The sequence below is a fragment of the Microcaecilia unicolor genome, chromosome 12, assembly GCF_901765095.1.
Source record: "Microcaecilia unicolor chromosome 12, aMicUni1.1, whole genome shotgun sequence".
Lineage (NCBI taxonomy): Eukaryota > Metazoa > Chordata > Amphibia > Gymnophiona > Siphonopidae > Microcaecilia > Microcaecilia unicolor.
In genome coordinates, this window is record NC_044042.1 from 106,175,574 (window position 1) to 106,192,673 (window position 17,100).

The window sequence follows — 17,100 nt, forward strand, 5'->3', positions numbered from 1 at the left end:
ATAAACAGGAGGGATGGGGGGGGGGGGGGGGGGGATAAGGGATTGAGCATTGCATGAGTACACACTTACTTACCAAGATACCCAGTTCCAGTAGGAAGACATTTTGGCTGATCCTGGTTTTGGAATTTACACCAAAATGCAGTGCGAGATTTGTAGTCCCTGATTCTACCCATTGAAATGAGTCCTGCAGGTCCCATAATGCATCAGGATGGGGTTATTAGAAGCCCAGGGCTGGCCTAGAGTGTCCTGGAACTGGATAGCTTGGCAGTTCTGAACACCACAGACACAAAACACATGCATATCCTTTCGGATACTTAATTGGGTCAGGCAGGCCCTTCTCTTTCTGGGTTTATTGATACTAATTATGACTCTTATGTTGTAAACCAGTCTTTATTATACAATTAATACACACATACACAATTTGTAAATAATTGTAATATCCCACACTGGGTCAGACCAGTGGTCCATCTAGCCCTACTACCAATCCCAGGGCAAGCAGTGGCTTCCCCATGTCTATCTCAATAGCAAACTATGGACTTTTCCTCCAGGAACAAGTATTCCCTGGAAAATATACCGCCTTTAAACAAGATTTACTATTTGCCGAAGAAAAAAAGTACAGAAGATCCACAGAATTTTCCACAAGTACAAGGAGAATGAAATGTTTCAGATATTCTGGGAACATCTTTGACATCAGTAACAGAGAGACAAAACATTGCTTGTTTTGTTTATTTTCGAGCAAGACCAAGAGGCAGTGACAAGAATAGCTTTAAAAAATCTACAATTACCATTCTATGGAGGTAAAATATGGGTTTTTCCTGACGTCACTAAGCAAACCCAAGAAAGGAGAAAAGAACTGCAACGATAGCATCATTTAACTTAAACTATCCCTGTAAATGTAACATAAAATATTTGGGAACAAAATATGTTTTCTTATACCTGACCACACGGTTATGATCTATGGTTTAAAGGAATTTAGTAATAGTTTTGGTGGATGAAGTGTTAAGCCTTTCTTTATTTATAATTGTTTGAATCTCATCTCCTGAGTTTATAATGGCTCGTATCCCCCACCATTGGTGGTCTAGTCCAAGACGTAAATTGTTAACCTTAATTCTTATTTCCTAAATTTATACATGTCTGATTTTTCTTGTTCAAGTTGTAAAGCTTGTAAAATTTATACATCTATAAATAAAGAATTTAAAAACAAGTGAGATGAAAGAAGCTATTAGACCTAAAAGAAAAGCCTTCATAAAATGGGTCTGACTGAAAATAATAGGAAACAGCATAAGGAAGGCAAAGAGGGACTTTGAAAAGAAGATTGCGTTGAAGGCAAAAACACATCAAAAAACTTTTTTAGGTATATTAGAAGCAAGAAGCTGGTAAAAGGATTGGACTGCCAGATGACCGAGGGGTAAAAGGGATACTCAGGGAGGACAAGGCCATAGCAGACAGACTAGATGAATTCTTTGCTTCGGTTTTCACCAAGGCAGATGTGGGAGAGAGAGCAGTGCCAGAAATGGTTTTCAATCCTGATGAGTCAGAGCAACTGAAACACATTTCTGTAAACCTGGAAGATGTAATGGAACAATTTGACATAAGTACATAAGTATCGTCATACTGAGAAAGACCAAAGGTCCATCAAGCCCAGCATCCTCTTTCCAACAGTGGCCAATCCAGGTCACAAATACCTGTCAAGATCCCAAAAAAGTACAAAACATTGTATACTGCTTATCCCAGAAACAGTGGATATTCTCCAAGTGCAATTTAATAATGGTCTATGGACTTTTCCTTTAGGAAGTCATCCAAACCTTTTTTTTAAACTCTGCTAAGCTAACCACCTTTACCACATTCTCCAACAATGATTTCCAGAGTTTAATTACACACTGAGTGGAGAAACATTTTCTACGATTCATTTTAAATTTACTACTTTGTAGCTTCATCGCATGCCCCCTAGTCCTAGTATTTTTGAAAAGCGTAAACAGACGCTTCACGTCTACCCGTTCCACTCCACTCATTATTTTATAGACCTCTATCATATCTCCCCTCAGCCACCTTTTCTCCAAGCTGAAGTGCCCTAGCCGCTTTAGCCTTTCCTCATAGGGAAGTCGTCCCATCCCCTTTATCATTTTAGTTGCCCTTCTCTGCACCTTTTCTAATTCCACTCTATCTTTTTTGAGATGCGGCGACCAGAATTGAACACAATATTCGAGGTTCGGTCGCACCATGGAGCGATGCAAAGGCATTATAATGTCCTCATTATTGTTTTTCATTCATTTCCTAATAATACCTAACATTCTATTTGCTTTCTTAGCTGCAGCAGCACAGTGAGTAGAAGGTTTCAACATATCATCAACAACGACACCTAGATCCCTTTCTTGGTCTGTGACCTCTAACGTGGAACCTTGCATGACGTAGCTATAATTCAGGTTCCTCTTTCCCACATGCATCACTTTGCACTTGCTCACATTACATAGTAACATAGTAGATGACGGCAGAAAAAGACCTGCACGGTCCATCCAGTCTGCCCAACAAGACAACTCATGTGTGCTACTTTTGTGTATACCCTACTTTGATTTGTATCTGTGCTCTTCAGGGCACAGACCGTATAAGTCTGCCCAGCACTAGCCCCGCCTCCCAACCACCGGCTCTGGCATAGACCATATAAGTCTGCCCAGCACTATCCCCGCCTCCCACCACCGGCTCTGGCACAGACCGTATAAGTCTGCCCAGCGCTATCCCTGCCTCCCAACCTCCAGTCCCGCCTCCCACCACTGGCTCTGGCACAAACCGTATAAGTCTGCCCCACCTCCCACTACCGGCTCTGCTATCCAATCTCGGTTAAGCTCCTGAGGATCCTTTCCTTAAACATCATCTGCCATTTAGACGCCCAGTCTCCCAATCTCGTATGGTCCTCTTGTAATTTTTCACAATCGTCCCGCAATTTAATGACTTTGAAGAACTTTGTGTCATCAGCAAATTTAATTACCTCACTAGTTACTCCCATCTCTAGGTCATTTATAAATATGTTAAAAAGCAGCGGTCCCAGCACAGATCCCTGGGTAACCCCACTAACTACCATTTTCCATTGAGAATACTGACCATTTAACCCTACTCTCTGTGTTCTATCTTTTAACCAGTTTTTAATCCACAACAGGACAGTACCTCCTATCCCATGACTTTCCAATTTCCTCTGGAGTCTTTCATGAGGTACTTTGTCAAACGCCTTCTGAAAATCCAGATACACAGTATCAACCGGCTCACATGTTTGTGGATAAAGAAATGTAATAGATTTTGCCCGGTACTGAGGTCAGATTCACCGGTCTATAATTTCCCGGATCTCATCTGGAACCTTTTTAAAAAATCAGCGTTACATTGGCCACCCTCCAATCTTCCAGTACCATGCTCAATTTTAAGGATAAATTACATATTACCAACAATAGCACCGCAAGCTCATTTTTCAGTTCTATCAGTGCTCTGGGATGAATACCATCCGGTCCAGGAGATTTGCTACTCTTCAATTTGTAGAACTGCCCCATTACATCCTTAAGGTTTATAGAGAATTCATTCAGTTTCTCCGACTTGTCAGCTTCGAATACCATTTCTGCCACCGGTATCGCTCCCAAATCTTCCTCGGTGAAGACCGAAGCAAAGAATTCATTTAATCTCTCTGCTTTCTCTTCCCTGCTCGCCCCTTTTACCCTTCAGTCATCTACCGGTCCAACCGATTCCTTTCCCGGCTTCCTGCTTTTAATATACCTAAAAAAATATTTTTTACTGTGTTTTTGCCTCCAAAGCAATCTTTTTTTCGAAGTCTCTTAGACTTCCATATCAGCGCTTTGCATTTGACTTGACATTCCTTATGTTGTTTCTTATCATTTTCAGTTGGTTCCTTCTTCCATTTTCGGAAGGATTTTCTTTTAGCTCTAATAGCTTCCTTCACCTCACTTTTTAACCATGCCGGCTGTCGTTCGGTCTTCTGTCCTCCTTTTTTAATACGCGGAATATATTCAGCCTAGGCTTCCAGGATAGTGTTTTTGAATAGCATCCACGCCTGATGTAAATTTTTGACCCTCACAGCCGCTCCTCTAAGTGGTTTTTTTTCCCAACATTCTCATTTTATCATAGTCTCCTTTTTTAAAGTTAAAGTTAAACCCTAACATATTTGATTTCCTAAGTTTATATCAAATCCGATCATATTATGATCACTGTTATCAAGCGGACCCAGCACCATTACCTCCTGCACCAGATCATGCACTCCACTAAGGACTAGGTCTAGAATTTTCCTTCTCTCATCAGCTCCTGTACCAGCTGCTCCATAAAGCTGTCCTTGATTTCGTCAAGGCATTTTACCTCCCTAGCATGCCCCGATGTTACATTTACCCAGTCAATATCAGGGTAATTGAAATCACCCATTATTATTGTGTTGCCCAGTTTGTTTGCATCCCTAATTTCTGATAACATTTCTGCATCCTTCTGTTCATCCTGGCCAGGCGGACGGTAGTACACTCCTATCATTATCCTTTTCCCCTTTACACGTGGAATTTCAATCCATAGGGATTCCAAGATGTGTTTTGTTTCCTTCAGAATTTTCAATCTATTTGATTCAAGGCTCTCGTTAATATACAATGCTACCCCTCCACCAATTCAATCCACCCTATCACTACGATATAATTTGTACCCTGGTATGAGTGTCCCACTGATTATCCTCATTCCACCAGGTCTCAGAGATGCCTATTATATCTAATTTTTCATTTAGTGCAATATATTCTAACTCTCCCATCTTATTTCTTAGGCTCCTTGCATTCGCATATGGACATTTCAAAGTATGTTTGTTGTTCCTATTTACATGATGCTTAGTACTTGACAGTATTAATTTGCAATCTTTTGTCTGATTTTTATTTAAGGACACCTGATCTACTGATCTACCTGTTTTGGTGATATCTTTGAAAGATACCTTACCCCGAACCATGCCCTTTTGAGTGACTGTGGGCCTTCCTCCCGTTTCTAGTTTAAAAGCTGCTCTATCTCCTTTTTAAATGTCGATGCCAGCAGCCTGGTCCCACCCTGGTTAAGGTGGAGCCCATCCTTTCGGAATAGGCTCCCCCTTCCCCAGAATGTTGCCCAGTTCCTAACAAATCTAAAACCCTCCTCCCTGCACCATCGTCTCATCCATGCATTGAGACTCCGGAGCTCTGCCTGTCTCTTGGGCCCTGCGCGTGGAACGGGTAGCATTTCAGAAAATGCTACCCTAGAGGATCTGGATGTGAGCTTTCTACCTAAGAGCCTAAATTTGGCTTCCAGAACCTCTCTCCCACATTTTCCTATGTCATTGGTACCCACATGTACCAAGACAGTCAACTCCTCCCCAGCACTATCTAAAATCCTATCTAGGTGACGCGTGAGGTCCGCCACCTTCGCACCAGGCAGGCAAGTCACCAGGCGATCCTCACGTCCACTAGCCACCCAGCTATCTATATGCTTAATGATTGAATCACCAACTACAACAGCTGTCCTAACCTTTCCCTCCCGGGCAGCACTTGGAGACATATCCTCGTTGCGAGAGGATAGTACATCCTCTGGTGGGCAGGTCCTGGCTACAGGAGTACTTCCTACTTCACCAGGGTGATGCTGTCCTTCTAGGAGACCTCCCTCCTCCAAGGTAGCACAGGGGGCTACCAGACTGGTGGTGGGACTTCTCTACAACATCCCTGTAGGTCTCCTCTTTGTACCTCGCTGTCTCCCTCAACTCCACCAAGTCTGCTACTCTTAGCCTCAAGAGAACGGACACGTTCTCTGAGAGCTAGGAGCTCTTTGCATCGGGCACACACATATGACATCTCACCAACTGTACCACATTTTTACAGTACATTATGAAACGTTCACAAGGGAGATACATAGTAATATGAAAATTTAACAATCTCAAGTTAGAAGCCCTAGAAATATTTTCAAGCTTTTCAAATTGCAGATGAATAGATAAATGATCTTTAACAGCTGTTGTAGCTGCTGATTACATCAAAGTACTTTTTTGAGTCTCTTATTAACGATCAACCACATCCGACAGCTCTTCATCTTGTTCTATCAATTTTGCAGAAACTTCTTGAGTAGATGTTGAAAATTGAACAAGATTAGCCTGCATAATGCTTTCCATATGAGGCACCACTCTCCAAATGTCTTCTGAAACTGACGATACAGAGGAAGAACATGCAGACATACCTGCGGAATGAAAATCAACCGCAGCAAGAACAGAGACAGTCACCTTAGATGAAGGTGACTGAGGGGAGGACCTTAGGATCCTTATTTATTTATTTTATTGCATTTGTATCCCACATTTTCCCACCTCTTTGCAGGCTCAATGTGGCTTACATTACATCATGAATAGTGGAAATACATAAGAGAATAGATAATTGGTATTGCATAAGAATCTTGGGTTAAATGACAAAGATAAAACATGATAGTGTAAAATAAGCAATTATCGTAAGGCAGTTCTGGATATATGTGTAGGAGTTCACATTTGTTGGTCTTTGTGGTATATCTTGTTGAAGAGATGGGTCTTTAGTAGTTTGCGGAAGTTAGTGCGTAGATCTTTTTTAAGTAGCGCGGCAGCGCGTTCCAGAGTTGTGTGTGCAAGTAGGAAAAGGTTGACGCATGCGTTAGTTTGTATTTTAGGCCTTTGCAGTTAGGGAAGTGAAGATTAAGGAATGTGCGGGATGCTTTTTTGGCGTTCCTGGGTGGTAAGTCAATCAGGTCTGAAATGTAGGCTGGGGCATCTCTGTGAATGATTTTGTGAACTAGGGTACATATTTTGAACGTGATACGTTCCTTAAGTGGTAACCAGTGTAGCTTTTCTCGTAGGGGTTTTGCACTTTCATATTTTGTTTTACCGAATATGAGTCTGGCTGCTGTGTTCTGTGTTCACCTGGGCTAGCTCCACCCATGGCCTTATGGGAGCTGTAGTTCCTTCTGGTGGCCCTATTTACTCAGAGGGTCTTTTACTAAGCCAAGGAACAGTTTCTAGCCCACGGTAGAAATCAGCTAGCGGCATACTGTCACTAAGGAGCAAAAGGTCTTCAGGCAACAAGGACTTAACCACCTCAAACTTTGCTGCAGGTTGAGAAAACGGTGTTCGGTCACCTGAAGACATAGAAGCCTCTATAGGGGACATGGGCTTCAAATGAGAAGATACCAAATGGCTCAATGATATTACATGCTGATCCATTGGCCCTTTGTTGGCAACAGGGTCCAGTTTACCAGTTGAGCCTCACGGTATCTTATTCTTTTCCTTCACCATATTATCAGTCAAAATAAACAAAATTCCCTGGCTCATGGCTCCTCTCTGGCTCCAAAGGGGCAGGACCTACCCCAATCTACTACATTTCTTTGAAGGTATGAATAAACATGTTGATAAGGAAGAGCTGGTTGATGTAGTTTACCTAGATTTTCAATAGAGGGGTAGCATTGTATATTAACGAGAGCCTTGAATCAAATAGATTGAAAATTCTGCAAGAAACAAAACACATCTTGGAATCCCTATGGATTGAAATTCCATGTGTAAAGGGGGAAAGGATAGTGATAGGAGTGTACTACCGTCCGCCTGGCCAGGATGAACAGACGGATGCAGAAATGTTAAAGGAAATTAGGGATGCAAACAAACCCCAGTTTGCACAATAATGTGCAAACTGGGGAGTGGCCCATAGTGGAGGAGTGGCCCATAGTGGAGGAGTGGCCTAGTGGTTAGGGTGGTGGACTTTGGTCCTGGGGAACTGAGGAACTGAGTTCGATTCCTGGCACAGGCAGCTCCTTGTGACTCTGGGCAAGTCACTTAACCCTCCATTGCCCTCAGCATTGAGCCTGCCATGAGTGGGAAAGCGTGGGGTACAAATGTAACAAAAAAATTATAATTAATAGTGGGTGCTTTCAATTACCCCAATACTGGAAAAGAAAATAAGATACCTTTTTTATTGGACATAACTTAATACATTTCTTGATTAGCTTTCGAAGGTTGCCCTTCTTTGTCAGATCGGAAATAAGCAAATGTGCTAGCTGACAGTGTATATAAGTGAAAACATTCAAGCATTACTATGACAGTCTGACAGGGTGGGAGGATGGGGGTGGGTAGGAGGTATGCATGGGGACATCAAAGCATATCATTGATATTCTAACAGGATGGGTGTGGATAGGTGAGGGATGGGGTGATCAACAGAGAGAGAGCTGTAGCTTTATGGTTTATAATGGGCTAGGAACCCCAGATCCTTGCTTTTGACAAAGTTCCTCATGAGAGACTCCTGAGAACATTCCTAAATGGAGGAGGGTAAATAGTGGAGTGCCGCAGGGATCTGTACTAGGTCAGGTGCTATTTAATAAAATGATCTGGAAATCAGAACAACAATGAGGTGATTAAATTTGCAGATGACGCAAAACTATTCAAAATTGTTAAAACACAAGCAGACTGTGGAAAGGCTACTCACTTGTCCTTTAGATTGTAAGCTCTTTGAGCAGGGCCTGTCCTTTTATGTTAAATTGTACAGCGCTGCGTAACCCTAGTAGCGCTTTAGAAATGTTAAGTAGTAGTAGTAGTAGTGGTTAGGGCTATTCAGCTTGGAAAAGAGACAAATGAGGGGAGATATGATTGAGGTCTACAAAATCCTGAGTGGTGTAGAACGAGTAGAAGTAAATCAATTTTTTACTCGTTCCAAAAGTACAAGACTAGGAGTCACTCGAGGAAGTTACATGGAAATGCTTTTAAAACAAATAGGAGGAAAATTTTTTTCATTCAATGGATAGTTAATTTGGAACTCATTGCTGGAGGATGTGGTAACAGCAGTTAGTGTTTCTGGGTTTTAAAAAGTTTTGGACAAGTTCCTGGAGGAAAAGTCCATTGTCTGCTATTGAGACAGACATGGGGAAGCTACTGCTTGCCCTGGGATGGGTAGCAAAGAATGTTACTACTATTTGGGTTTCTGCCAAATACTTGTGACCTGGATTGGCCACTGTTGGAAGCAGGATACTGGGCTAGATAGGCCATTAATCTCACCCAGTATGGCTGTTATGTTCGAAAAAAAGATGTAGCCATAGGAGTCAACTTTTCAAAATTATTGGGGCTGCTAAAGCCGACAGAAATGACCTCTCGAAGGACACATCAAGGAGTTTGTTCAACATTGGAGGTGCTCAAACACCCCCAGAGTTGGCTCCTATGGATGCAGCAGAATTAGAGGTACAGAGAAGGGTTATGAAAGTGATAGAGGATGGGACGACTTCCCTAGTAGGAAAGGCTAAAGCAGCTAGGGCTCTTCAGCTTGGAGAAGAGATGGCTGAGGGGAGATTTGATAGAGGTCTATAAAATAATGAATGGAATGGGTAGAGGCAAATCATTTGTTTACCCTTTCCAAAAATACTAAGACTAGGAGGCACGCAATGAAGCTACAAAGTAGTAAATTTAAAACAAATCGGAGAAAATATTTCTTCACTGAATGTGTAATTAATCTCTGGAATTCGCTGCCAGAGAATGTAGTAAAAGCAGTTAGCTTAGAGGGGTTTAGAAAAGGTTTGGATGGCTTTCTAAAGGAAAAGTCTATAGACCATTATTAAAATGGATGGGGAAAATCCACTGCTTATTTCTAGGATAAGCAGAATAAAATGTATTGTACTGTTTTGGGATCTCGCCAGGTACTTGTAACCTGGATTGGCCACTGTTGGAAGCAGGATGCTGTGCTTGATGGACCTTTTGCTTACATTCTTATGTGAGAGAAAATGTGAATTAAAAAAATGTGCGTTATGCGGTAGAAAAATAGATTAAAACATATTGCAGATAACCCAAATAGTAAAGTACTTTAAGTCCTTCAAAAGTACTCTGAGGCATCATATAAACATGAAAAACATCAGCTGAAGTAATTGAATAAGATGTCATTTGTGTATTAAGAATATCAGTACTGGTTACCTTGAAAATTAATGCATTTGAGAGAATATAAAATCTCGTGTCACAAAAGAAGATAATGACCAGCTTATTTATATACGATTATTCACCCCATTTTCATTTGAATTACCCATTCACGGAAACTTCAGGATTATTGTAGTTGGTAGTACAATTGTTGTAAGTAATATTCATTCTCGCAGGATAAATCAAACCCAAGTAGGCTCTTAGGTCTTTGAAATCTTGTCTAAGACCAAGAAAAGCGTTCCTTTTCATAGTGGTAGTTTTAGCTAAGTCTGGCAAAATTTATTTTTGTTACATTTGTACCCTGTGCTTTCCCACTCATGGCAGGCTCAATGCGGCTTACATATTGTATACAGGTACTTATTTGTACCTGGGGCAATGGAGGGTTAAGTGACTTGCCCAGAGTCACAAGGAGCTGCCTGTGCCTGAAGTGGGAATCAAACTCAGTTCCTCAGGACCAAAGTCCACCACCCTAACCACTAGGCCACTCTTTTCTTGTCCTGGTGTATTGAAGAAGGCTTATCTTTGCAGCCATAAGGATTTGAAGGGCGTGTGGGTATTGGAGAATTTTTGCTTGGGCCTGGGTTGTGACTAATTGAAGTGATGGTGAGCGATGGGCCCTTTCAATTTCTAAAATTGGGTTGAAGTTAATATTCAAAGAACTAGGTAACCATTCTATCGAAAAGGATATTGTGTTCTGGTTCTCTGCTCCTTCAGGTAAACCCAGTATCCGTATGTTGTTTCTATGAGATCTATTCACTAAATCTTTGAGATCTTCCCTTCGATTTGAGACAATGTGGCTTCCATCTTAGATGTGTGTTTTTCTAAGGCCTCAGCATATAATTGAGAAGCGGCAATTTTAGCATGTATCTCTTCGCTCTCTTTTCTCCTATCCTGGGATAATTTTATATGAGAGTAAAAGATGTATTTAATAGATTTAAGTTCAGATAGAACCGTGTCTTCAGTGGCCCCAGAAGATTGAGAGCCGCCAGGCTTCATCTGCAGATAGCAAGTCAGATTTGTGTCTCTTGAGGCCAGAGATTGACTTGTGTCAACTTTCGCACTCTTCATAATGTAAGGTAAGAGTAGAAGAATAAGTTTGTAGTGACTGTGGCTTGCTCAAGGTTACAGAGAGAGCCAGGGCAGAGCCTGGATTAGAACCTGAGTGCATAGGAGGAGTGGCTTGCCAAGGTTATAGAGAGAGCCAGGGCAGAGCCTGGATTAGAACCTACTACTACTACTACTATTTAGCATAAGGGGTGACTGTGGCTTGCTCAAAGTTACAGAGAGAGCCAGGGCAGAGCCTGGATTAGAACCTGTGCATAAGAAGGGTGGGAGCTGACAGTGCTACTTGTACAAAGTCAAAAAAGCAAGGGTGGATTTATTGAGGCAAACAGGTCAGTTGTCCAGTGCTCCAATACCATGATGAAACTGAGTGATGTCATGTGTTTGACTGGGCCTATTCCTTAGTGGATTATATGGGCTCTGACAGCAAGAACCAGTATCAGAACCCAGCACTGTGGGATAACATGACTTAGCTCTACCAGCTTCTCTATTGTCTTAGGCAAAGATTAGATCCCAGGCACTGCAGGATAGCATTACTTCCATAAGGTCACAGAGACAGCCATTGGAAAGCCAGGATTAGAACCCACATATGAGATTGGCATAATATGACTTGCTTGAGATCACAGAGACAGCTACTGGCAGAGCTGGGATTAACATCACTTGTTGAAGGTCACAGAGAGCCATTGGCAGAGCCAAGATTAGAACTCTGCATGGGGGAGGGGGTAGCCCGACTTATTTAAGCTTATAAAGCAGAGTCAGAGGAAAGATTTTACTTCAGTGATTTCAAGAATTCTCCTGTCCTGTCTCTGTTCTAAATCATTCTTTATCTACACTGTCTGTCTGTCCATCCGCATTGCTGATATTTACTATGGAAAAGAATGGAGCTTCTTGAGTTTGTAGCATGTGTCTAAGACTAATATAATTTCTTTCCATCTCATGCCTGCAATTTTTTCTCCCTATCCACTGGTAATAACCTGTTGGAAGTCTCCCACTCCTGACCTGGAAGCTGAAAATGAACACTCAACAGTTGAGACTATGGTAAAACCTGCCACAAGGTGTCGCCATTCTATTAAAAATCAGAGTGTGGCTCTCTCCCTTCCCCTACCTTGAATTTTCATGTGACAGTTAACACGTTATAAGAGTAACAATGCAGCTTGGTCATCTAGCAGCTAAGTTGGTTCTGCAATTGTCCAAACTAACTCAAACGTAGGAGCCAACTTTTCAAAATTATTGGGGGTGCTAAGCCCAATGGAAATAATCCCTCCCTGGACACATGCAAGGAATTTTCTCGATATTGGGGGTGCTCAAGCACCCACAGCACTCACAGAGTTGGCTCCTATGAACTCAAATATGCTATGCTTGTCTTCCAAAGACCCTGAATTGTCAGTTTCAGGAACTTACACAGGGAGAAGCTGAGTAAAGACAGGATAATTGATGAAAGCAGGAAGAAGTGATTGTAAACATATTCATAGCCCATGGGTGCTGTTTTTTTGCCAGACAGTGCATCCTTGCCTTGGACCTCAGATCCCTTTAATAATTTTGCTTTCTGTTCAGTGAAAATTGTTTCTTGTTTTCCTTTCCTATATTTCCCACATTCCCTTCTTTCCACCTCCTCTCCTTCTCTCCCTCCCTTCTACCTCTATACATTTCTCCTTTCAAACTTGACTATCCTTCAATTTCTCACCTCGTTTTCAACTCTTCCCCTCACTTCATTCATTGTCTCTTGCTACATCCCTTCCTTCCGCCTCTCTCTCTCTGTTGGTCTGTCTGTCTCTCTATCTTTTATCTTCCACTTTTCTGCCCCTTGTTCTCTTTCACTCCCAGATTTTAATGATGTGATTCCAGAGACCGAGAGGCTGGACAGCAGTTTGCAGAAGGCCAGGGCCCAGCTGTCGGTGAAAGGCAGGCGGCAACGTCCTTCAAGATCTCGTCTGAGGGACAGCGTTGGCTCCACAGATGGTGATAGCAGCCTGGATGGAAAGGTAAATAGACCCAGTAGCATTGGTTCAACCATATTTCTTGGAGAAATCCACAAGTCCATTGATGCAGTCGGCTAAAACCAGGCCTGGCTCAGCTTTATTCTGGTAATCCGGAGCTGTCTTTTAACCCAGAGAAGATGGATTTTTCTTCTGCTCTCCTGAAAGTTGCCATGTTGATGTTGACATGCATGACAAAAAGGAGTAAACAGTGTGTTTGGATTGATTGGTAGACCAATATAGTAGATGTTGGATATCATTGTCTCATTAAGAGATAAGAGAAAGCCAACGTTCTCTGTTCTACTCACCCTTCGCTCGTTCTTCCCGTCTGACTCTTGTGAAACCATCAAGTCTCATGGATTCCTTTCAATTTCCACCACAGAGGGCTCAAAACTCAGTCGGCGGCAATCAGTGTTTTGCTGACTGCTGCTGGGGCTAAACTCGGAAATTCAACGCCAGGCCATGTCGGGCTTCAGCATTGAATTTTTGGGTTTGCAGTGATGGATAACATAAATTCAGCTGTTCACCTGCTGTGAGTTACCACATAAAGATAGGTCTGACCTTTATGTGGTCCTATGTATGCAGTTAAGTTGGCCGGTTAAGTGCTGAATATTGGCAGTTAACCGGCCAAGTGCCGACTCTGCCCCCACAGTTCGGCACTAACCAGTTAAGTCAGTGGTGTAGCCGTGGGGGGCCTTGGACCCCCTCCAAACCTGCAGCACACCCTTAAATGGCTGGTGGGGATGCCAAAGTCCGTGGTGTACCTCCAGCCACCAACACCAGGACTTCTCACTCAGGCTTATTTCACATAAGGAAGAGGAATCCTGGAGTCAGTAGCTGGAGGAACACACACCGTTGACTTCTGCATTACAAAAGCAGCACAAGGAGGCAGGGGCAGCTTGGGCAATGCATTTCTTTGGTTGGCATCCCAATCAGCAAATTTACATTTTTAACACACGCACAAGGTGGAGGGGAGGGGGAGAAAGAGGAATGCATTGCCCCCCCCCCCCCAGTCCACTCCTGGGCCCTCCAAAAGTGGCTACACCCCTGAGTAAAGTTCTACTGAAAATGACCAGATGGCCTTAAACAGGTGATTTAATTGATCAGGAGCCATTTCTGGCTGGTTAAATTGCATTGAATATCAACCCCATCATTTCCTTAGCTCTTCCAGCTGACTGATTTAGAACATTAGCCATATTGGATCAGGCCATCTAGGCCAGTTACATTGGCCACCCTCCAATCTTCAGGTACTATGGACGATTTTAACAGCTTACATATCAGCAATTTCATGTTTGAGTTCTTTCAGTACCCGGAGTGTTTACCACCCAGTCCAGGTGATTTATCACTAACTTGTTGATTTGGCTCAGTGCATCTTCCAGGTACACCGAAATTTCTTTCACTGCATCGTCCCCCTTGAAAACTGTTCTGGTACAGGTTGATATCTTACATCGTCTTCCATAAATATCAAAGCAAAGAATTCATTCAATCTCTCCATTATGGCCTTGTCCTCCCTGAGTGCCTGTGATATCCCAAGTGAGGGTTGTGGGTGGGCCGGTGAAATAACACAGCCAAAGGGATTTAAACAAAACTTGTTTATTTAACACAATCCTGATGCCTGTTACATCCCAGGCCCAGGAACATAAGGTGGAAAAACCTCTGTGGTTCAGTAACAGTCTTAAGCAGGCTCTGGCTGGCAGGTCCAAACATTTACAGGTTTTGGGGATGCAATGCCCCAAACACAGCCTGTAAGTTCTCAGTTCTTTTCTGAGTCCTGCCAAGACCTCAAAGCAATGCTTGTAAGTCTCAACTAAGAAACAAAAGTGGCTTACCTCAGCCAGGTCACAATCATTAAACATTTGTTGTTGTGGCATATGCTGGGCCTTCCTAACCTTAGTCTGGCCCTGTCCTTTATACTTCCTGGTTCCAACTCCACTCTTCCAGGCTCACTTCCTCCCAGAACAAGATAGAGTGGAGGAGTGGCCTAGTGGTTAGGGTGGTGGACTTTGGTCCTGGGGAACTGAGGAACTGAGTTCGATTCCCGGCACAGGCAGCTCCTTGTGACTCTGGGCAAGTCACTTGACCCTCCATTGCCTGCCACATTGAGCCTGCCATGAGTGGGAAAGTGTGGGGTACAAATGTAACAATAAATAAATAAATCTGTGGCTCAGGATATCTGAGGGACTATTCTTAAGGGTGAGGAGCAGTGTTCTATAAACTCCCTCATATACCCTTCCTCTCAGCTCAACCATGCCCGGTTGAGCACCTGCCATATCAGAGTCCACCTCCTGGGACAAAAAGTCCACATTAGCGTGCTCTCAGCCTGGCCAGTGCTTCATCTGATAGCTAAGTGGTTGGAGGCTAAGGAACCAGTGCATTTAAATCTTTATGTTGAGCCATCCACTGAAGTGGTTGATGGTCAGTGACCAACAGGAAGGTTTCCAGGGCCCACTTGACAGCTAGAGCTTCCTTCTCAAGCACTACATCATTTTTCTCTCTCGGGAACAACTTTTGGCTAATGTATGCCAGAACAGCCCCGAGTCCAACCTTCCCGGCTCACGTCCTCCTGGGGCGGGACTAGTGTTCTTAAGGTGGCTCAGGCTAACGGTCCCACGGATTCACTCACAGACTTTCTACTTCTGATGTATCTGAAAAAGGTGTTAATATGAGTTTTTGTCTCGGTGGCAAGTTTTTCCTCACGTTCTTTTAGTTTTCTTTATCACTGCTTATGTTACTTCTTATTGTCTTCATTCAGATCCTTTTTCCATTCTTTGAAAGATGCTCTAATACCCTCTTTCACTTCACCTTTTAACCATGCTGGCTGTTTTTTGCTCTTTTTTCCACCTTTGTTAATATGTGGAATACATCTGGTCTGGGCTTCTACGATTGTATTTTTAAACAATGTCCATGCCCAAAGTCCTAACCTTTGCGACTGACCCTTTTAGCTTCTTTTTAACCATTTTCCTCATTTTGTCATAGTCACCCTTTTAAAGTGCTGATACAGTAGATTTCCTTAATGACATCGTTCCAGATATCGGCTCAAATTTGATCATGTTATGATCAGTATTTCCCAGAAGATCCAACATCGTTACCTCTTGTATCATGCTCTGCATTCCACTAAGGACTAGAGCTAAAATATCTCCCCTTCTTATCGGTTCTTGGACCAGTTGCTCCAAGAAGCAGTCATTTATTACATCTAAGAATTTTACCTTCCTAGCACTCTGTGATGTAGCATTTATCCAGTCAATATCGGGGTAATTGAAATCGTCCATTATTATGTTGCCCAATTTGCCAGCTTTCCTAATTTCTGTAAACATTTTCTTCATCTGTCTTGTTTGTTCTGTCCCAGTTGACAGTAGTACAGCCCTACCAGTATACTCATTCTCTTCACACATGGAATTTCTATCCACATGGATTCCACACTGCTGTTTCATGTAGAATATTTTATTTATTTATTTATTCATTCCCTTTTTAACATATAGTGCAACCCCCTTCCAATTTGATGCATTGTGATATAATTTGTACCCTGATAACACTGTCCAGTTGATTGATTTGTTAAGGGGGAGGGGTGATTTTTATTGTCTGGACAATAGTAAACGTGAAGTTCATATGAAGGAAAGCTGAATGATGTCTGGAAGGGAATCTTTGTACTACAAGTGTATCATCCTTCCGACACAAGGCAAATTGGAAGACCACAGAGAGACCCATGGGCCGAGACCAGTATCCTGCCTCCATTAACTTGAGGAGAAAATGTTACATTCAATAATAATTATAAGGATAGTTGTGGAATTTCTATGTAAGTAATCATCCATGAGTTGGTCATAGAGAGCCCAATATTCAAAGGATTTATGCGCTTAACTTTGGGGTCCTTTTACTAAAGCTTGGAATTAGTGCAAACTAAATGCTGCATGTCCTATTTTATATCAGTGGGTCATGTGTCACTTAGCTTGTACTAATGTCCATTAGCGCGTGCTAAGGTTTAGTAAAAGGGCACCTTTGAGAGTTCTGCTCATAAATTGGAGTCTTTGAAAATTTACTAGAGCTGGGTGCTTAACTTTATGCTCAACTTTCACTAAACTCCTAATTTTAGGAGCACAAAAATGTGAGGCAACGGGGTTGGATTTAAGGCACGGA

The 17,100-nt window shown here is 42.5% G+C and overlaps 1 protein-coding gene across 1 annotated transcript in view; it reads left to right on the forward strand.

The window, feature by feature from the left end:
* SAMD14 (sterile alpha motif domain containing 14) overlaps positions 1-17,100 on the forward strand; it is a 68,719-nt gene that overhangs the window by 38,670 nt on the left and 12,949 nt on the right. The window contains exon 3 of the mRNA XM_030220414.1: positions 12,818-12,975. Coding sequence (XP_030076274.1) covers positions 12,818-12,975 — 158 coding nt within the window. The remainder of the gene's footprint in view (positions 1-12,817; positions 12,976-17,100) is intronic.